Consider the following 21,012-nt stretch of genomic DNA (forward strand, 5'->3'; position numbering starts at 1 on the left):
CAAACTTCAAAATGTAACAATTTTTATTTGTGTAAATAGGTACGGTACACAACAAGTAACAGATATTAACAGGCTTTTTAATTTAAAATGTAAACAAATAATATTGAAACACAGTAAAATAATTATAATAGTACAAGACACTTCTTGAAAAATGTTTTTTTAGTTTTTTTTCGCGGAACAGACAAAACGCATTGTAGTCTCAGGCATAGCTTCTGAAATCCGCAGGTATTCCAGTGTAAGTCGTGTACTGTAAATATTACATTGAAAACTGCTATAAAGTGCTAGTAAGCGTCCATATATAGAGACTGGGTTCTCTACCTCTCCCCATCATTACAAATATGACAGGGGTCTTTGTATGATCGGATATTCCATCTGAATTGACTTCAGTGTTACTTAACCAGACAGTGGCACTTTATTGGGCTGGTCCCTCTATGTCTGGTCATTTGTTGAGTGGTTATTTGGCCCTAAGTCTGGATGTAGATAGGCTGATGGTTGGTACCCTGGAGGGAGGTATGCTGGAGGAGGCATGTGTCAGTAAAACCCTCCCCACCAGAGTAGTTTGGTGTGTAAATGTGGAGTTTTGGTCATTGTTGATGCACACTAGTTGTTCAGCCAGGAGGACTTTGGCATTGACACAGATTGACGATTGGTTGGGTGCAAAGTGTGAGACCCAACCTTTGTGTCTAGCCACATGTTTTTTAGCTTCTGTCCATTCCACTGTTCACCTTTTACACATCCTACTTGTACTACAATGTTCAAGAGAGCCGAACTCCAAAAACGGTGGCCTCAAACTCAACAACAGGTTAACTCAACATTTTGGCACTGATGACAGTGTTCACTGAACAACACATACCCAGAAATATACCATCAATGTTTCCCATCACTGTTTACGCACATACACTGTATATAAAAAAAAGTTGATTCATCAATAATGGAAAACCCCATTTCCCTCAAGTCTTCACGTTAGTAATACATATTTATTCATCAATTAAACAGGACATGAAGCCTGCAGAGGGAAAACATCAGTAAGTTGTCTTTCAACAGCAGCTCATTGCTTAAATCTATGACGACTCCTGTGGGACGCATACCAGCCTACTGTAGAGCTACACCATGTTGGCCATCGGAAAGCATGCAATGTAGTTCTCGCCCCACACTTCAAAAAACAGAAAGTCAGAAGAATGACTGCTAGCTAAAAACAACAAGTGTTGCTATTAGACTGCAAGTTCACAGACAGATAGGCCTGACCCCCTTTTATCATTGTGGTACAGTACAATACTTCGTTAAGAAAGCAGTAATCTGACATAAGTGATCACTGACATCCTTTCAAAGTTTTGAAGAATATTCTGTCTTTGTGCTTTTTCATTCCAGAAAATTCTACAGCCCGTCTTCGATGGTATTTTGAAGCTGGAGTGTTAACGTCTATCTCCACCATGATTGACAGGCACTGCGCAGGACGTCATGACAACACTGACAAAACATTTATCGTTCAAAAAATATAATATAACACGTTATGTTTACTTTTGTTTTCAGATTTGAAATGAAATTTAGCAATATAATGTATTTGCATTTGTCTTTCATCTGTGATTGGACTCTCGTTGAAATTGATTGTTCTTCTTTTAGTTCTTCAAAAAAACATTCTCTTGGTAACCGAGAGAGAGAGAGAGAGAGAGAGAGAAAAAACAGACCCTGAATCAAAATGACTGTTGGTTGGCAGTGAGTGAGATGATTGAAATGTTCTTGTGTGCTGTTGATCCTTGACAAGTGTACACAGACCACACGTGTGCTCCTCACACTCTGTCTGGGCTCCAAGTCCTTCAGTCTTTTCTAGCGAGGGGCACCAGGCTCGCCCTCGTTGAACACCCCAGTGAGGTTTAATCATTGCATTGATTTGCATTGAGTTTCAGTGTTGCGCTTCGGCCGCTAGTTCTCGCTGTGCCCTGCGGAGAACACTAAAAGCTGGGCAGTCCACTGAGAAATAACAATAAAAAGAAACACTTAAAAGACGTAGAAAAACCCTTCTCTCCAGAACGACCCGTCTACAGGGGCCTCAGAAGTCTGTCTGGGAGAGGAACAGACCGGGTTCGTCCAAAAAGTCCCCCTACTCCTTACATAGTGCGCCATTGTTGACAAAGGCTCTGGACAAAAGTTGCGTGCTACTGAGGGAATAGAGCTCCATTTCAGACGCAGCTTTGAACTCACACGCAGCTCTCCCGGGCCTTTTCGTCTGTGAGGAAAGACTTGAGCTGAGTGACATCCACCTCCCCCATGTCAACGGCCACAGCGTCTCTCTTGTGCATCGAAATGTCTTTGAAGTGGTCCTCGTCACTCTGGTCCTTGGCGAAATTCACAAATACCTGAAGTTTAAAAAAGGACACACAAACAGAGCGGATTAATCGGTGTGCTATCCTTCTGCGTCATGTTTGGTTAATTGGTCGTTTTAGCTTGTTTCAGTCTTTTATTTCATGGCAATAAAACACTAATTTCATCTAAGCCACATGAAACAACCCTTGAAAACAATTAGGGTTATGGAAAGAGGGGATTACGTTAATGTCAGGCATTACTTTTTGTGGCAAGTTACTAGAACATATGCAGACGGTTTGGAGAATGAATGTAGATAGTTAGAAGAATAATTTAAAAGTTAGGGTTCAGGTTAGAGCAAATACTAAAATGATCCCTACGACTCAAATATTCAGTTGTGACACCACTTTGACATTAGTTGTATTTATTTATTTGAAATTGAAACATAATATATTGAAAGCATACATGTTACTGTGGTTATTATATTTAAAATTATATAACTTTCACTGCTTACTTGGTCCAGTGTGGTCTGAGAGACTGAGTAGTCCTCTATGAGCAGCCATTCCTTGTTTTTGGCCAGGATGCTAAAGATGCGAGCCAGTGTGGTTTTGGCGGAGGACAGTTGATACTGAAGCATGTTCCTGTGCTTCTCCTTCAGCGTGCTGCCTGGAAGTTCCCTCTCTATGAACTCCATTACTGGCCTTAGGTCCGGGTCTGGTCCTGCCACCCGGAGGATGATGGTGTAGCCATCCCCGAATCTGAATGGAGAAAAGCACGGAGTGGTTAGCTTTAGCTTTTAGCATTGGCTTGATGTTGATCCAAAATGGCCGTCGTGCTTCTTTACCCATGTAACAAAACAGCATTTTACAGTAACTGCCAGCTCCCCCTACCTGTTCTTTAAGTGCTGAACGCTGCCCAAGCAGCGGAACCTCCCGTTGACCATGATTGCCATCCGCGTACACAGGGCCTCGCACTCTTCCATGCTGTGCGAAGTGAGAACCACTGATCGCCCCTCCTTAACGATACTGAGAATGCAGTTCCAAAGAGCCCGTCGGGCCTTGGGGTCCATACCAGTGGTGGGCTCGTCCTGTCGATCAGAAACAAAAAACACAACATCCCACGCTGGTCAGACTAGGCCCCCGGGAACAAGTTGCTCTAGGAAACACCATCATCTAGTGGACACGTTTATGCATGACATTCTCAATGGAAAGACCGGTTCGTAGTTTTGGGTAGGTGGGGTTATGAATTTTCCACATGACCACCGAGTGATCATTAAATTCTCAGAGCCCTAGGCTTCGACCTGGTTGTAAGTATTGAACCTGAATGAAAGGGATATTTAATGCCAAAATAATATTTCCGTATTTTATTATACAAAAGCAACCCACACAGAAAGCAACCCACAGGAAAGTGCAAACGTAAGCACTCACAATGTGATCGTTTTCTCTTAAAATGTTCCATCTCCATCTTGGTGTAAATTGCATTACCAGTTCAGACACGTTTATTTTTAAGTGTCACCCTGTAACTGAATACCGGGGTGACATAGGAAATGGGGTGGGGCAGGTTACTGACCAGGAAGACCACCGATGGACCTCCAATAAGAGCCATGGCCGTGGAAAGTTTCCTCATGTTCCCACCGCTGTAACTCCCCGCCGCCTTGTCCACGTACTTCACCAGGCCTAGTTTACGGATGCCCCACTCCGCCACCTGGGTCAGAGGGAGGTCACAGACATGGTCAGATGAAGAAATACCGGATCCGCACAGGGGTCGCACGAATACGATGGCGCGGAATCAGTCGACGCGCTCACCTCGCACACTTCCTTTTCTGGCACCCCTCTCAGGATGGCGTAGAACTCCAGGTGTTCCCTGCCGGTCAGCAGGTCGTTGATGGCGTCAAACTGGGGGCAGTAGCCCATGTTCTGGTGCACCTCGTTCATCTCCGTCAACACACTAAAAAAACAGAGACGCACACCACCGTCAGTCGCAACAACCCACACAGTCTGTAGAAGCTTCTGGGTTAATGTGATCTAGAGCTGTATCCCATGACGCATTTAGCCTTGGAGATATAAACCAATACTACGAATGATTGTGTATATGTGCCGCATAGATCTTTTAATGACGCCGTGTATAGCTTATTGTCGCTACTCTGTTACCTTTTTCCCGCCAGGTAAGCCTCTCCGCTCGTGATTACTGAGTCTCCAGTCAGCATCTTAAACGTGCTCGTCTTTCCTGCTCCATTGACTCCAAGCAGACCGAAACACTGGAGAAGGACAAAAGGAGTTTTACCGGACTGAACTTACCACATAAGGTTAACACATGCAGACAGGTTTTATGTTGAACCGAACCGTGAATGAGAGCACTAGCCTTTGTACGGCTCTCTCTCATTTTTTAGTCAACGTATCTGAATAGCACTTTGAGACAGTTGTTGGTGTACAAATGGCTGACTAAAACGCATTAGATTGAATGCGGCCTTACTTCTCCTGGAGGAATGCCCACGCAAAGACGATCTACTGCAGGTTTCTGTTTTCTGTTGTACACCTTGGTCAGCTGCTTGAGTTCCAAAATATCAGACTGTCCCCCTCCTCCCAGAATCCTTTGCCTCTCTCTCGCCACGTCTTCATCTTCTTCACCGATAGGCTTCTGGTTTGTTTTCATAGATCTGAGACAACCAATCAGAGAGCATATTATAATACTGTAGATCATTTTGAATAGAAAAAAGGTTTGCGGACATTATAAATAGTTTGGATGAAAATAGTGAAGTTGGAATAAGGGTACAGTGACTCTGATATGATGAGCTAAAAAGAGTCAGATTAAATTTGTCCTATCATGTGAGGGGCCACGCCTACCTGGCCTTAAAGCAGAAGCGGTATTGGATGAGCACCGTGATGGTGAAGAAGACCACACCCTGCACAGCCATGGCAAACAGGTTCTTGCCCACCATGTCCCATGCCAGAGGGGAACGAAACCGGTTCTCACCTTGAACCCATGAAATTAACAGACAAGGTCAAGATACCGCAACACAGCATTTTCGAAATAACCAATATATTAAAATCACTTGACTGGTTTGTCACTTAACTTTTGGTATTACAACAGAAACCTGTCCACTGACATTACTTTTTTGTCCTAAAGTAAAAACGACCTATGGCCTATGACCTGAGCCTACATACCGAATCTCTCCAGAGCGTCGGCCATGGCCTGATTCTTCACCATGTCGATGAGGCCTCGACCCAGACAGAAGTGAGGGAAGATCAGGAACACGTTCTTCAGGATGTCGTTGATCCCTCCGATTTCCTGTTGCCACGTCGAAGAACAACACTCGGTCAATTCCATTCATTTAAAGTCACAATTCACTTCAGATGTTTTATCAATAGAAGGCTTTTCCACAGGGATCTGTGTGAGCAGCAGATTGGGCCCATCTTAATGAGCTTCACAGGTCTTCAACGACTCGTCGTACTCACGTTGCTGCCGAAGAGCTCGAGGACGAAGGTGGAGACGCTGCCGTTGATGCCGATGAGGATGTTGACGGAGGTGAGCACCACGTAGGCGGTGCTGGGGATCTTGAAGAAGAACGACGCCGGGTACATCAGGGGTGTGATGGACCACCTAGGAGAAGGCATCAAAACAAAGTCAGTCGGAGTGCCTAAAATAGAATATTCACGTCGAGTGGTGTGCGAATGAGGTATTTTCCGCTCAACTTGAGTTTTAAGACGTGAAAATAGTGACATAAAGCACAAGCGTGTGTAGATGTTGTGTAATGTGTGTGTTATTCCCTCACCCATAGAGCAGGAGTAGCAGGGCCAGGACGGGCAGGTTAGTGGAGGAGACATAGGCGTCTTGTTGAAAGCAGACGAAGATGATGATGACCAGAGTAGCAGGAACAATGTAGTTACACTGGAACACACAGACCAGAAAAGCCTCAAATCTCCCATACAGTCAAATACTCTTTCCAACTGACAGACCCCTATAAGTATAATACAGGTGAAATTATTCTAAATTCCAATTTAGTTTGTGACATTTCCGTGGCGCCTGAAGTCATTTGTGTTCATACGTCTGGCATAATGTCTATAACTCCGTGATAAAACAAGAAGCCTCACCATGTCCCAGAGGAAGTTGGCCGTCCAGTAGAGCAAAGGCTGCACACCGCTAATGAACTGCATGTGTTTGGCCTTGTTGACCCTCTCCTGAATGAGGAAGACTACGAAGCTGGCCGGGACGAAGGACATGGCGAAGATCACGCAGATGGACACCAACACATCCACCGAGGTGGTCATACTACAGGGAGAGATCAGAGGGAAAAGATGGTTCTCGGTCATAACATGTTATGAGCAATGTTAAAAGACAAAGACTCATAGAAGAAATGACACATTTCCAATTAAAGCCACGCTCAGGGACAAAATGACTGATCTTTCACCTTGCCGTCGCAGGGATTTGATCTAACAACCTTTTGTAAGGTTACCTGTCGTTTCAGGGAAGAACTGGACTCACAGGCCTGGTACTTACAGTGCGACCTGCGACAGTTGCTCCTTGGTGAGGTTAAGTGGGTGGTTGAAAGCATTAATGCCGAACTTGCCAGGGTTCTGGTTGGCGGGCAGGCTAGCGCGCAGGATACCATTGTTCATCACATTGAGGAAAGATCCAATACTGTGCCACCCCTTGTTGTTGAACCAGATCTGAATGAGGTGAGAAGTTAGGGTTGAAAAGTTAGGACAAATGGGTTCGAAAAACAGAGGAAGTGGAAGTGTGTTTTTGTGAAAACTCAAAAAAGCGGGAAGCGAGAAATCCAACAACCCACTAAGCAGAGACATAAAGGCTTGGCTAAGCAGAAAACCGACAGGTCATCATCCTGTCCGTGGTTACGGGAAGTGATGAGTGACTAAAGGTTCAAGAACAAAAGGTCTTTGCCCTGCCTATCATCAACATTCAGGTTCCTGGGAAAACAATGAGACCATTTCAGTCTTTCCCTGTATTCAAATGACACAGCATTCTCTATTTAGTACCCTAATTTTGACACTGCTTAAGGAAGATTAGGATATATATTTTTTGAAAACATCCTAAGCATGCTATTTCTGTTGGCTGAGAGGTCTTGTAGTATCCGCAAAAAAAACCATCCCTGCTGTGTAAGCACGGAAACCTGTGTTATCAACTCATTTTCTCAAACAGATGACCTGTAAAACCAGCCCAGAGGCTATCAGTATGTACTGACATGTATGGCACTAACCTTGTCACCTTGTCAAAACGTGTGGAGAAGCCAGCACAAAACAACAAGCTATGTTCAGTGTGCTTATCATGAGAACACTAACCTTGACGTTGTTTTTGGTGTCTAGTCCCTGGATGAAGCTGGATAAACTGCCAAAGAAACGGTCAGCAGCAGTCCCCTGTAGAGATAGACAGCAAAACCCTGTTTAGTACACAAACTGAACCATATATGCATTTAAAAATCCTGTAGACGTCAACAAGGAAATACAAATACTTGAAAGTGTATATACCTCAGTCTACATTAATTTGACTGGAACTGTCAATCAGGGCATAGGTCAAGCCTTCTCATAACATGGCACTTTGTTGTGAATGTCCATTCTAAGCATTCTGCTTCTACATCTGTACAGTCCATTACAGTGGCATTGGGAACGAATAGAGGATACTAAGTAAGTAAATGTTTGGCTTACTCTCTCCAGTTGGAAGCGTCGTCTAATACCACTGATGGCTTGGTCAATGTCTTCACTTGGTGGGAGGAACTGGGTGTTCCTGGCACCCAATGAGAATCCACCATATCTGCATGAATAAGTAGACATTTACATATCATTAAACACTGTGGTACAGAACGTTGCCAAATCAGTACTGAAGCTGATGGCATGTTCTGATGAGTTAAGGGAGCATTGAGGGACTGAAGCCAGCCAATTTACCTGAATTCATTGACTGATATCTTGTTCTTCAAGCTATAAAAGGACAAAATGCACATTATTAACATATGTGATTAGATGTACTAAATTCTGACCTAAATGTAAAAATACAAATAAATCAGTACCTTTTCCCAATAATCTGAGCATAGGTTTTGACCAGGTAATCTGACACATTTCTACCAGTCAGATTCTGCAGGGTGCCTACGTCACTGATTTTCACCTGAAGAGAAAGAAAAACGATTAAACTTTTGTTTGGATCCATGCTCTCTCTTTTGCGTTAGGGTTAATACGTGTATATGTGTGTGTGTGTGTGTGTGTCCGCGTGATTTCAGATGTGTGTGTACCTGCGGAGGAGGCAGACCTCCAGCTCCAGGAGGGCACTCGGGCAACATCTTCTTGCGCCCTTCGCAGCTGCATTCACACATAGGAGAGGGGTTTCCCATGCTCCAGTTACCATTCATAAAGATGTCCCTCACAGTCTCCGGCACCTCTGGAATGCCCCAGTCGTTGTAAGCCACGTTGCAAGAAGCATCACTCCTGAGAGGGAACGAGAGAGAGAGAAAGAGAGAGAGAGAGAGGAAGAAAGGGCGTTGGAGAGTGACCATTTAAATCCACACGGATTTAACCCTCCACGTTTTGCGACTGGTGATCTCCGACACATTCCGTGCAATCTGTTTTCGAAAGGAGTTGGACTTACGATGAGTCACAGCGAGGACCAAAGCCGTCGTAGTTTGTCAGGGCACCCAACAGCTTATTAGTAAGTAGGTCATCAGGTGCGTCGTTACTACAAGGAGGTAATATAATATCATCATCAACCAACAAGTAAAATACTTTAACCATCCGGTTAACCTTGTTTATATTAACACAGCTGGGTTAAACTGAGCAGTACCCACAGGTGAAACCCATTCCGAGACGTACAAACATAAATTCAGTTTCTGATTGCCGGCAACGTCTTCTCGCGGGGTTAGTCTTACCTGATGAAGGTGAACTGTTCTTCATACATTCCAGGCTCCAGCTGAAGGCTGGGGTACTTTCCAAACGGAGGGACGATGAGGCTGAAGACCAAGGCGATGCAGACAAACACAGCAGGGAGCACAATCTGAAACCCACACAGGGCCACATCACTTCACAAGCCAACTTCACAAGGTTTACAGCCAACTGACTGGGTTCCAAAGTTTCCACAATGGCCCTGCCCTGGAGGCTACGAACACCCCTATCAATTGTAATGACGATAAATGTTAATGTAAACCCTCAACATTAGGTGATGCCGTGAAGAAATAAATCTGTGTTTACCTGAGCAAAGAAACCTTTTCTGGATCGCCGGGCATACAGGAAGCGTTTCCATATCAATGCCACAAACTGCTGTCTCTTTAGACGCCAGCCTTTGACCTGGTATGAACCTTTACCATCCGAGCCTCCTAGCCAGTCCGTCTCACGGGATTCTGAGGCAGAAAACCAAAAGGGAATTAGCCTCAGGTCTTCAAAGGCCAAACGCCACAAATACGACGGTTTTGAAATGAGACGAGAGCCAATGGAAGGCGAGTGGAGTTAACATGGGTAATAAAAGGTACCTGGGTCACCTTCTGAGTCGTTGAAGTCGAAGCCATCATCCTCGGTGAAAGGTTTAAGACAACTCTGGTGGTCGCCAAACGCATGTCTGCGGTGCCTACGAGCTGGGATGGTGCCATCTGAATGAAACACAGCACGAAATAGGTTGAACAGAGAAAATAACAAAGAGCAGCTAACAGCTAAAAGAGTAAATATTAGCTTTTGACAAGGTTTTCATGGGGTAGTATGACAGTCTCACCTGAGTTAGGCAGTTCAGCAACGTCCACTCCATTGTCCTCTGCAACTTTCAGGAAGATCTACCATGAAATTACCAATAAAAGGTTAACATACACTAATAATTTGTCACAGTAAGCAACACAGTATGAATGTTTGGAAAACGAGTCAAATACAACTGCTTGGTTATGTTTTGTACCTCTTCCAGAGTCGTGTCTGAGATGCCATAGCTGGAGATGCCGAGGTCTGACAGGCGATCATCGATCTCATGGAAGAGTTCCACGAAGGCTCCACCTTTAGCCGCTTCATAGGGCAGAACATAAGTGAGTTCGTGTCCCAGGTCTTCAACAAGCCTGGCAGCTGGCACGTGCTTGAAGATCACATTGGAGATCATGGTAACATCTAAAAGGGAGAGGAGCAGAAAGAGAATCAAACAGACTGTCATCATCCTCATCCTCATGTTGATGTTACCCAAGAAAGATAATTTCCAAACGGTTTGATTAATAATTCATTGTTCATTTTGTTCTGACCCTATTGTAAAAAGTACAATTAAACAATTGGACAGAAGGTAATCAGGCGTTTCTTAAACGAACCGATAGTGGTGGTTTCGCTTTCGGGTTCACTGCCAAGTCCAGCATCCGAGCTGCTCTCAGAAACACTGTCCTCCTTCAGAGAAAAAAAGAACACAAATTAGCCTCATTGAGGTTAACACCTTTTTACAAATATATGTTGAAGCCCTACAGATGTATTTATATTGGTCTAACATAGCTTACATAATTATTGTTTCTAAGTCAAGATGTTAGTAAAAAGCTATTTTGCTCAACTTTGGATTTATTTCAATCTACCTTGAAGTTAGTGTCATCATTTCTACATTTCGGAAGTCTTCTGTCACTTCCAGGTGTATTTAAATATACCTTTACGGTTGTGAGGGGCTGAGGCTGAAGGAGGCCCACCTTCTTGCTGTAGGAGACAGAACTGCTGGAGGAGTTCCTACAGGAGCTCAGGCTCAGGTCGAAGTCCCTCTTGACCAGGGTCAGGTAGTAGCCCGTCCCCAGCTGAGTCTTCAGGAACAGGGAGGAGCCGACGCAGCACAGCTTGCCATGGGAGATGATGGCGATGCGGTCTCCCAAGATGTCCGCCTCATCCATGTGGTGGGTGGACAGGATGATGGTACGGCCTAAAAATAGAGGGGGAAAATGAGATAGAGAAAGACAGAAAGCGAGAGAGAGAGAAAAGGAAGTGAAAGGTTTGTATTTTGGGCTATAACTGGATACAAAGCTAGCAGCTAGCCCTTCCATGCATTTGTTTTAGACCATTACGACAGACTGACTCCTCCAGCACACCAGAAATATGAACAATATAATAGCATTCATCACCTGCGCGATACTTCAGAAGAAGGTCCCAGATGCCACGTCGTGCATATGGGTCGACTCCAGCAGTGGGTTCATCCAGGATCACAACCTTAGACCCGCCAACAAACGCCAAAGCCACCGACAACTTCCTCTGCATGCCTCCTGAGACCGAAACAAACCAGATCGTAATTGTTCTCAGCGGTAACACATCACTAGTTCAACGACCTTCACCGTTTCTTAACCGTTTTCAACGTCAGCTGATGTGGCTTTCACATTCAGGAAGGAGAGCCGCTCACCCGAGAGGGTGTTGCTACGACACTGGCGTTTGTGAGGTAGGCCGATGTCGTTGACAATCTGTTCCATCTCGGCCTTCACCTTTTCCTCAGGCAGGCCCTTCAGACGGGCGTAGAACCAGATGTGCTCCTCCACAGTCAGCCTGACAGAAACGGACACGAAGGTCAGAATCACATACTGCCTGCTCGCAATCAAATCTACACAGTTACGCCTGACTATTCAATCACATGATGACTATATAATCATATACGTAAACCTGAATGTTTGAGCTGCTCGAACGAGTGCCAGAACTGGCAACCCCAGATAGTGAGTCTGAAAGGGATACTACAGCCATGAGGACGTACATGCTGAAGAGAACGTTGTGTTGAGGACAGACGCCCAGGTTCTGTCGAATGGTGCTGAGCTCTGACCGGATGTCCTTCCCCATAATGTAGGCGGTGCCAGATGTGGGCGGGAACAGACCCGTCAGGATGGACCTATTAGAGTCGGTTAGAATACATAACCAAACCGGTCACTCAACTGTCAATTGAACTGTGTTTCACAAATCCATAGAAGCTGTTGAAATGCCTTGCTTGATGAAAGGTGTATAAACTCCACAGGCTAAACACTTATCAACTGCCTTACATGGTGGTGGTCTTTCCGGCGCCATTGTGCCCCAGGAAGGAGGTGATCTGCCCCTCGTAAAAGCCCAGGGTCAACCCGTCTACGGCTAGCTTGTTGCCGTGGCTGTAAACCTTCACCAGGTTCTTGATGTAAACGCCCGGTTTGATGTGAGACGGCTCCTCCTCGATGCACACAGCTGAGGATGAAACCAGGCAAAATGAGAGTCTCCAATACCTTGGGTCAAAACCCCCCGATAGAAAAAGTATGGAATTGTTTGATAAAAAGGGGGTTGCACAAAAACATTTATTCACCTTTGGCGTTTCCACCACTTCCTTCTTGTACGTTCTTTCCCTGTTTCTCTCCACACCAGTAGGACTTAGTGAAGGGAAAGTACCAGGGCCTTGGGATTCCATACTGGCCTATAAAGGAACACCCGATGTCACATATGACTCACCCAAATACACACAAAATGAAATATAATTTTGGGTGTAATTAATTAAGGTACAGAATGCAAAAAACAACCAACTGAAAGAAAATGAAGTTGCCCTTAAGGCAAAGAAATGCCTGATAAATGGCTTGTGTGATGTCTCTTAGCTGTTGAACATATTCCATGAAGTGACACCTTACCAGGGAAGACAGCCTCGATGTACCAGGTCATGACCCCGTAGAGGAAGGCGTCAAACAGCATGAGGCTGATTGAGGTGGTGAGGGAGTAGCTGTCTTCCTCAAGAGGGCTGGACAGCAGGTTGGACCACTGGATTCCCACCCCCTGCTCCTCAAACAGGGCAAAGTACTCACAGCCGAACCCAAACGCAACCGGGGACAGCAGGCTCTGGGGAAAATCGAGAGGAAAGGATACGAGTTAGGAAACAAGTTACGTCGACGATCGGAGAGGATCGAAAACCAGCTAGGTTGGAAACCGGCCCCCATCACAGCCCATTCCAGCACAACAACCTGGGCTAAAGCCACACGCTCACCACAACAACCTGGGCTAAAGCCACACGCTCACCACAACAACCTGGGCTAAAGCCACACGCTCACCACAACAACCTGGGCTAAAGCCACACGCTCACCACAACAACTTTGGCCCCGTAGCCCACGTAGTCGTGCCAGGCAACACACAGCACGTAGGGCAGGTAGAGGGTGAAGTAGATGATGCCCCCACACGCCGCCGCCAGGTTGGCACGCGAGAAGATGGTACTGATGAGGAAGCACTGCATGATGGTCACGACCGCAAACGAAGCCAGGAACAGGAAGACCACGCCAGGGTCGCTGTACGGAAGCAGGTTCCCCATCTGATTGGACGAGGGGAGGTTAGTGAGGTTATGAAACAGGTTGTGTGCGTGTGTGTGTTTGTGTGTGTTTCTGTTCCAAACACACACCTTGAGTAGAACCACCAGCAGCCCGGCGGAGATGAGCAGGGGGATGAGGCTGCTGATGAACCAGCTCAGCCACAGGATGCCGTTGTCCAATCCCATGATCCTCATGGTCTCCTTGAGCCGCGCCTCCTTCTCGTAGACCACGCCCTTGATGATGAGGGCCACAGAGTACATCCAGGCCAGGGTCATGAAGAGAGGCATGGAGCGACTCATCACGCGGAGAAACCTGAAAACCGGAGGGGGATGAAGAAAACACACATTGACTTGAAAAGGGTTTGGATTCATTAACGCATATCTATCGTATCATTAAAAGATATACAAGACTATTGTTTATAAGACCCAAGATTCTCTGCGCAGCCACCAGATTTCTCCAGGTCTCCTCAGGGCCACTTACATGTCGTCTACATAGCAGGGGTAAGGCATCTGTTGGATGTAGACTCCCGTCTTCTCCTTGGTGCCCGTCACCGCCCTGATGATGCCCTGCTCGATGACGTCCTGCAGGTAGGAGAACCCGCCCCAGACGTAGCGCAGGTCCTCAAACGGGTCGGCCCGGGGACCAGGGTCCCAGTATCTACGGGGAGACACGAGGATGGAAAGTTAGGGAAATAATGTGGATATTCTATATTCGGCATTCGTTTTCCATTATTACAACTTGCTTGGCCGTTTTAATAACCACAGTGACTAAAAGCTTAAAATACATGACTGTCTAAAGCAAGGGTAGGCAACTTGTGTATCACATGCCAAAACTGGCCAGGAAACAAATTTGATTGGGACAGCCAAAGATGACTTAGGACAAATCACCTGTCCTTGATCTTGTTGGTACGCTCCACGTTGTCGATGTCCATGCGGATCTTGTAGTTGACATTAGGCGGCAGGTCAGAGCTGTTGCTACGGGAGATGTCTGGGAACACTATCCCAGCCCAAAACTTCTGGTTGTTTAGGAGACCCATGGATTTGTTGACCAGTCTCTCCTCGTTGGCCACAGGCTCCAGTTTATCCAGGTTCACACACTGTGAGGCAATATGAAAAAGGGTTGTCAGGCTAATACTTACATAGTTTGACGTGAAATGACAGTACAGATTTGTTAAAATGTTGAGAAATTAACATTGAAAGCTTGGCCTAATACCAAAGAAGATATGTGATTAGCTGCAGTTACGCCATACATACATAATCATCATCTAGCTAGTCACCCCAACGAAATATACACTTTAATGATCCGGAATGGAAAACCATTCGGCTGTCCAGTCGCGTTTAACGTTTGGCTTGGCAACAACAGTTACCCTTTCACTGCAGTGATAGAAATCAATGAGCATTTAGCTATGGGGTTACGAAACACTGACCCGGTGACTCAAAACGTTCACACAGCCTTCTCTTCTGAACTGTGTTTCAGATTTGATTTAGAAAGGCACGCTGTGACGTCCAGAAGGAACACAATTATTTTCTATTGGCGTACACAGTGTTAATGGATCTATTATTTTACCTTGACCGGAGGAATCGACTACTGGCCATCTTATAGAATGGTGTCAATTCCAACTATGGTATGTATATGCGTATTAATGTAATGGCGAGTGTGTGACTGTCCTTTGGAATGGTTTGCGCAGACCCCAAACACACACACTCAAACACACCTCCATGAAGCGGGAGATGGTCTTGATGGCCTCGTCTGTCTCGTTGATCACGTCTCTCCACGTGTACGCCGAGCCGGCGGGGCGCTTGTCCTCCGCAGCCTTGGACAGGAAGAGGGACACGTCCTCCACCTTCCACTCGGTGCCGGCCAGGCGGTCGTTAAAGAAGCTGGCGCTGGCGTTGTTCTGGAGCAGGGTCTAGCGGGGAACCAACGTGACGTAGGTTTAGTCATGGATCTCCCATTGCCATCGCTAAAAAGCATTAGCTGTTGTCAAAGTTTGCAAACAAAGATAATAATATTTATAAATTAAATGTAAAAAGGGTACAAAGAACATAATGTTCTACTCTAAACTGCGCATGCAGACAGTTTCTGTCACAGTCTTTTATACCCTGAATGTCCGCCATTCATCCTCTCTATTAGCCTCCAGGGGTCAGTTATTAATAACAGTCACTCAGAACCCTAGTATGTAATGAATATGACAATTACACCTCATTCTAGTTAATAGCCACATTTGCCTGGAAGCCGCTGAATATACCACAGAATGAATTGCTGTGGAGAAAATGGCTTTGGGGATTGAATTATGTGATATATTTCCTACCACTGTGGGGCAGCAGGAAGCTTTGATTTCCATTGAGTGTCAACCACTCAAACTGCTTTAGGAGCCATGTTAGGTACAGAAATGAGAAGAATCTCTTTACTAACTAGCGTAGAACAATCAAATTGAATCATATTACTTGTCCCTTTTCGTTTAAATAAATGTCTGATTCTAAGAATTGTTAGCCTGTACACAGGGGACAATGTTCCAATTTAACAACTTAATAGACTAATCGGCAGTTATATAAATCTTCAACGACATCTTGTTGAATGGACACAATAAACAGCGTGGTGAAAGATGCACATATAGTCTGGAATAATAACTACCGTACAACAAAATCAGATGAAAAACCCTTGCGTAACAGCTTTCTTCTAGGCTGTAACAGGAATCCATAATGACATTAGCAGACTCTAACCCTATTAAAGACCAACCCAATATAGAACCCTTATCATATTTCCTGTGATCTGCCACATTTTGTGCATAATGTACTGCTAGTAACCTCTACACATTAATAAATATTCCAGGATATGAAGCACACATGATTCATACTGTATGATATGTTGCAAATCCATTTTCACACGCGAATGTGCTTTTTGTCTATGTATATTTGCAGGTCATATCTCATACAAAATGGTGGACATGGTAAACAATTAGATTTAGTTCCCCAAAAAAAGGTAACCGTTTTCTGTAAAACTATACAAAACTCCGGAGTGCTTCCTCAATGGCCTTCAGTAAAATGTAGCCCGGCCATCTACAAGAAAACCCGAAAGAGTCGAAACTCACCCGAACAAGGTCCATCTCCTCACTGCTTTCTATGAAGGTCCAGATTTTCGGCTTCATCTCATCCCACATCCCCCCCAGGTCCCTCAGGATTCCCAGCTCTTGGAAAGTCTTGTTCACCTGGGGGGGGGGATGGGGTGGGGGGTTAAAATGGCTGCCCCATTGTTGAGGTCATCGGGAACTACATTAAATGCAAGCCGCTTCCATGGTCGCAGCCCCGTCTCACCTCGTGGATGATCCTCTGGGTGGCGGGGGTGTCTGGTGTGTAAAGGATCTTTCCCATGAGGAGCGGCTTCAGAGCCCGCCAGATCATCCTGGATATTGGGCTGGACTCCAGGTTCCTCATCATGCTGTTACAGTACGGAGCTGAGTAGTGGGTGACGGGCAGAGACCAGGTGTCAGCGATCAATGCGCGGAGACTATCAAGACTGTCCCACCCCCCCCCCCCCCTCACCACTACGGTCCACCACAAGCAGAATCCCCGAACCAAGTCAAGTTCATGGCTCACGTAACGTATTCACCGATAGAGTCCATGGATCATTAGGATAACTAAGTACAAAGTAGCCCCGGCCAACTCACTGGAGGTGTTGTCGTAGGCGGACACGGGTTCGTCGTCGCTGCCGTTGCCGCCGTGGTTCCCGAACAGGGCCTTGTAGTTGTTGTCCTCGTACCAGTTGAGGGACTTGATCTTCAGGCCGCCGCCTTCGGGGTGACCACACACGATGCGGGACACGGCCTGGTACATGTGGCTCGGGGAGCCCGTGGCGTTGGCCGTCAGGTACTGGATCTCGTCGCGCATGTCCTTCCAACTCTTCATGCTGGCCAGCTGGTGGGTGAGAAACACGCACGTTTTAAGGCATTGCTCAACGTGTCTTGTTTCTCTTGACATTTTTATACATACATGCATAATGGTTAGGTTTGGGGTCAGTGTTGCCAGAGTTCATTGACAGTAAAGCGCACAATCGCCCTCGGACTCCACAATAAAACCGCCTGAACCCGGTTTCGCTCTCATTAAAAGTTGCCCAATTATGCGGGGAAACCCCACCCCATCTGTCAACAGTGGGTGGGATCGGGGGGTTGAGGTACTTTGTTTCCTCTATGCATTAACATATTCTAAATGACAGTACAGGGAAAGCTTTCGCCCGTTTATTACACACCAATGTCAGGCTATGAGACACAACAGATGAATTACAACGAGGCACAACAGATGAATTACTACGAGACACAACAGATGAATTACAACGAGACACAACAGATGAATTACAACGAGACACAACAGATGTTGCGCACTTGTGCAATTGGGCTGTACTCTGCTGGCAATACTCAGCCCTCATTCAGGCTACATTTTCCCTGTCTCCTGCCGTTTTAAACTTAGGAGGACATGAGGTCTTGGCCCACACCTCAGGAGTACCAGGCTTGAAAGACTCGTGGCTGTACCAATCTAAAAGTCCTCCTGGTTGTGTTGCAGATCAAGACGATACCTGATGATTCCAGCTGCCACTCTGCTGACCCCCCCCCCCCCCATGTTGTCCCTGTCTTCCAACCTGGATTAAGTTTAAATAGACTCTGGACTCAGCTCACATGCATTTATTAATTATTACAATTTGTACTCTTAATATGTTATAAGGACTGGTCACCCCTCCGAGCCTGATTCCTCTCTAGAATTGGGCCTTCTTAGGGAAATGTTCCTAGCCACTGAAATTCAACACTACTGTTATATCTAAAACAAATAACAGACCACTCTGACTGTACTTTCTGAGTGTTTGCTCATTTATTGGCGAAACAGCCGATGCGATTGGTCAAAACAAGAACAAACACTGGAAAATAATTAGTCTGCGTGTGTGAACGACAAATAGGCGAGCAGAGCTAAGCGCGCGGAAATCCCACTTGGAATTCTCCTAACCAAAGGCATTGCCCCTACCTGGATCTCGTGTGGACCACAGGTGACCAGCCCCGGCAGTGAATTGTATGTTATGTGGAAATGGCACATATTAAATATCTGTAGTTGCTGCATACATTTTTGGAAATGTAAATGCAGTGTATATTCTTCAAGAATATCTTAAATATGCCTAGCTAGCTTGGTTCGACTACCATAACTCCTCAGACCACAAAATATAAACCCTCTTTCCTCCAATGTTTGTAGGTTTTAGTGTGGTTACATTTCCCCTGGCTAAAACACAGGAGAGGCGACCGCTTTGTAACTGTGTCTAGTCAAAACATGCCTGAACCGGGAACTTCAGAGCAGCGTACCCTGTAATTAATAGAAACGTATGTCATATGAACACATGATGGCACCAGGGAGAACAGAAACGTTCAGACCCGTCTGCTCAAACTGACGTACAGTCAGTGTGCTAAAAACGATTCCAGGCATCAGTCATTGCCCCTGCTTCCCAAATGGTAACCTATCCCCAATTTAGTGCACTATTTTTGACCGAAGCCTGTGGCAAAATGTCCATGAAAAGCAGTGCACTAATTAGAGATAAAGAGGGCACAGCCTTTGTCTGACCCGAGGTTACAGCACTTGTTCCAACTGCCTTAGCAACTGTCCTCGCCTCGGGTCATGTGACGCCGCAGGCCGAAAGCCTTTCAAACGAGTGGTTTGTGTGGTCGATTGGATTATCCCCCTCCCTTATTTCCATATAAGGGATTTTTAAGACATTTAAACACTGCCATTTTCTCTCCTCATTAGGTTGCTAATGAGTTCCTGTGCAATTCACAAACAACAACAAAAGGTTCCTGTGCAGTGTTGTATCAGTTCAGCTCAGATAAACCACCAATGCGCCAAAACTTAAGTGGCTAAAAAGCCTATTATTCACAAAACCATTTTCATTTCACAAACTAATTCTTTAAAAAAAAGGCTGCATTTCCTGCTTTGTTCATCTGAAAGCAGAAAGTGGTTTAGAGGCCTGTCTAACCAATCTGAGGCATTGGGTGTTGCACTGACATGCCCCGACCTGTGGTGAAGGCTCTTTATGTTCGAGTGTTCGCGTCCGTGCGCGTCCGGTGTGTAGCCAAAACAAAGAGAAAGGTTATTCTCGGTCATTCATCTAATATAGGAGCCCGACTGGGCTCATGGTGGAAATGCTGGGTAATCTTGGAAAAACAGGGTCCTTTGTCATTTCAGTTTGCGTACAACGTTTTTCTCCGGAAATAATTAACATGTATTGGGTTAACGAGGTCTGTTATATAAAACTAGATTAGATATTGTTGTATCCAGGGCTCAGGCTGAAGACTTGAGACACCCGCGTAATAACATCAACACTGCATTTCACCAGGTTGATACTCTTATTAAAAACCCTGTTGTTCTGCAGCTGTCCTCCTTTGTGTCTGCATCCAGCACACTCTAATTATTTAGAGGGTTGTAATTATGTGAAGACGGTTGTAATCCTTCAGGGACAAGTTTCCCGTGACAAAAGAATGGAAGGCGACTGCCCTGGACACCCGGTGAACCCCCAGATCCTCCTCCCTCAGAGTTCTGCGGTCATGGTGTCAATCCGGAGCCGCATCAGCAAATCACATGCTCCCGCGGCTCGTCCGAAAACATGCGCAAAGAAAAAAAAAAAGAACGAGGGGACGCGGAGAGCTGGGGAGGGAGGAAGGGAAAGAGGAAGGAGGGGAGTCACATTTTGCCTCCCCACCTCGAGTAGCCTCTCCATGTGCAATGAGAACCGTGAACGAGAAAGGCATCTTTCTCTTTCTGTCAGCCTGTCTGAGTTTGAGTGTGTGTGTGTGTGTGGGTATTTGTCTGCCTGTCTGAATGTGTGTGTGTGTGTGTGTGTGTATCTGCCTCACAGCTGCAGGACAGATATACTGTAGCATGCAAACAGGCTGAGTAATATGAGGAAGAGTTTGTTCTAACCCACAGTGCACTCACGCCTCCTGCCTGAAGAGGGGTTACTGGAGTTCACATCTCAGGGCTCAGGCAGCTCAGCGCTAGCCGCCACAGGGCTAACTAAGCTTCTTCTCTCTCGCGCCAGGGATCAAAAACGGCTCACGGCAAAAAGCTGTGGTTTGGGATAAAATTCGGACATATTTAGAAAAAGCTAAATATGCGTCCTTCTTAAAAAAAATTTTTTACACAGGTTCTCTGGTGTGGTTGTCGTGCTTTTCGCTGGACTCGACAAGAAGGAAGAGAGTCAGTTAGATGTTTGTTTAAGAGACTTTTCGTTCTCTGTCCACGCAGTTCCTCTGTCACCATATAAATCATGTCAGATAGTCAAATGGCAAAAAAAATATATACATGGATGGACGTTTCAACAAACGCCACGGATGACAGCTACCTCATGGTCTGCCAGCTCAGCAGTACCGGGGGGGAGGGAGGTGGGAAAGCCTTGAAAGCGGGGGAAGGTCGAGGTTGGGGGTCTCGTGACAAGCTAATCTACTGTAGATCCTTCTCCCATCCCCCACC

General features: G+C 45.8%; 1 protein-coding gene across 3 annotated transcripts in view; it reads right to left on the bottom strand.

The window, feature by feature from the left end:
* Window positions 1-21,012, bottom strand: part of LOC105021086 (phospholipid-transporting ATPase ABCA1) — a 33,370-nt gene continuing 12,358 nt past the window's right edge. Inside the window, exons 9-48 of one of the 3 annotated variants that reach the window (XM_010888552.5) lie at window positions 17,184-17,430; window positions 16,831-16,970; window positions 16,608-16,724; window positions 15,231-15,425; window positions 14,404-14,612; window positions 13,997-14,173; window positions 13,606-13,828; window positions 13,297-13,518; window positions 12,851-13,055; window positions 12,535-12,642; window positions 12,245-12,419; window positions 11,965-12,096; window positions 11,623-11,762; window positions 11,351-11,488; window positions 10,928-11,151; window positions 10,568-10,640; window positions 10,174-10,376; window positions 10,000-10,057; window positions 9,764-9,880; window positions 9,486-9,634; window positions 9,167-9,291; window positions 8,890-8,976; window positions 8,537-8,729; window positions 8,318-8,412; window positions 8,196-8,228; window positions 7,959-8,064; window positions 7,596-7,670; window positions 6,796-6,965; window positions 6,390-6,567; window positions 6,071-6,186; window positions 5,754-5,898; window positions 5,463-5,586; window positions 5,142-5,271; window positions 4,771-4,954; window positions 4,449-4,555; window positions 4,104-4,245; window positions 3,868-4,002; window positions 3,189-3,385; window positions 2,813-3,056; window positions 1-2,354 (exon numbers count right to left, since the gene is read on the bottom strand). In XM_010888552.5, the coding sequence (XP_010886854.2) occupies window positions 2,196-2,354; window positions 2,813-3,056; window positions 3,189-3,385; window positions 3,868-4,002; window positions 4,104-4,245; window positions 4,449-4,555; window positions 4,771-4,954; window positions 5,142-5,271; window positions 5,463-5,586; window positions 5,754-5,898; window positions 6,071-6,186; window positions 6,390-6,567; window positions 6,796-6,965; window positions 7,596-7,670; window positions 7,959-8,064; window positions 8,196-8,228; window positions 8,318-8,412; window positions 8,537-8,729; window positions 8,890-8,976; window positions 9,167-9,291; window positions 9,486-9,634; window positions 9,764-9,880; window positions 10,000-10,057; window positions 10,174-10,376; window positions 10,568-10,640; window positions 10,928-11,151; window positions 11,351-11,488; window positions 11,623-11,762; window positions 11,965-12,096; window positions 12,245-12,419; window positions 12,535-12,642; window positions 12,851-13,055; window positions 13,297-13,518; window positions 13,606-13,828; window positions 13,997-14,173; window positions 14,404-14,612; window positions 15,231-15,425; window positions 16,608-16,724; window positions 16,831-16,970; window positions 17,184-17,430 (5,997 nt within the window). In that variant the 3' untranslated portion in view covers window positions 1-2,195. Of the gene's footprint in view, window positions 2,355-2,812; window positions 3,057-3,188; window positions 3,386-3,867; window positions 4,003-4,103; window positions 4,246-4,448; window positions 4,556-4,770; window positions 4,955-5,141; window positions 5,272-5,462; window positions 5,587-5,753; window positions 5,899-6,070; window positions 6,187-6,389; window positions 6,568-6,795; window positions 6,966-7,595; window positions 7,671-7,958; window positions 8,065-8,195; window positions 8,229-8,317; window positions 8,413-8,536; window positions 8,730-8,889; window positions 8,977-9,166; window positions 9,292-9,485; window positions 9,635-9,763; window positions 9,881-9,999; window positions 10,058-10,173; window positions 10,377-10,567; window positions 10,641-10,888; window positions 11,152-11,350; window positions 11,489-11,622; window positions 11,763-11,964; window positions 12,097-12,244; window positions 12,420-12,534; window positions 12,643-12,850; window positions 13,056-13,296; window positions 13,519-13,605; window positions 13,829-13,996; window positions 14,174-14,403; window positions 14,613-15,230; window positions 15,426-16,607; window positions 16,725-16,830; window positions 16,971-17,183; window positions 17,431-21,012 lie in introns of all 3 variants that reach the window. The other 2 variants (XM_010888551.5, XM_010888550.5) reach the window with 2 other exon arrangements.

This window comes from Esox lucius, chromosome 25 (genome assembly GCF_011004845.1).
Source record: "Esox lucius isolate fEsoLuc1 chromosome 25, fEsoLuc1.pri, whole genome shotgun sequence".
NCBI lineage: Eukaryota > Metazoa > Chordata > Actinopteri > Esociformes > Esocidae > Esox > Esox lucius.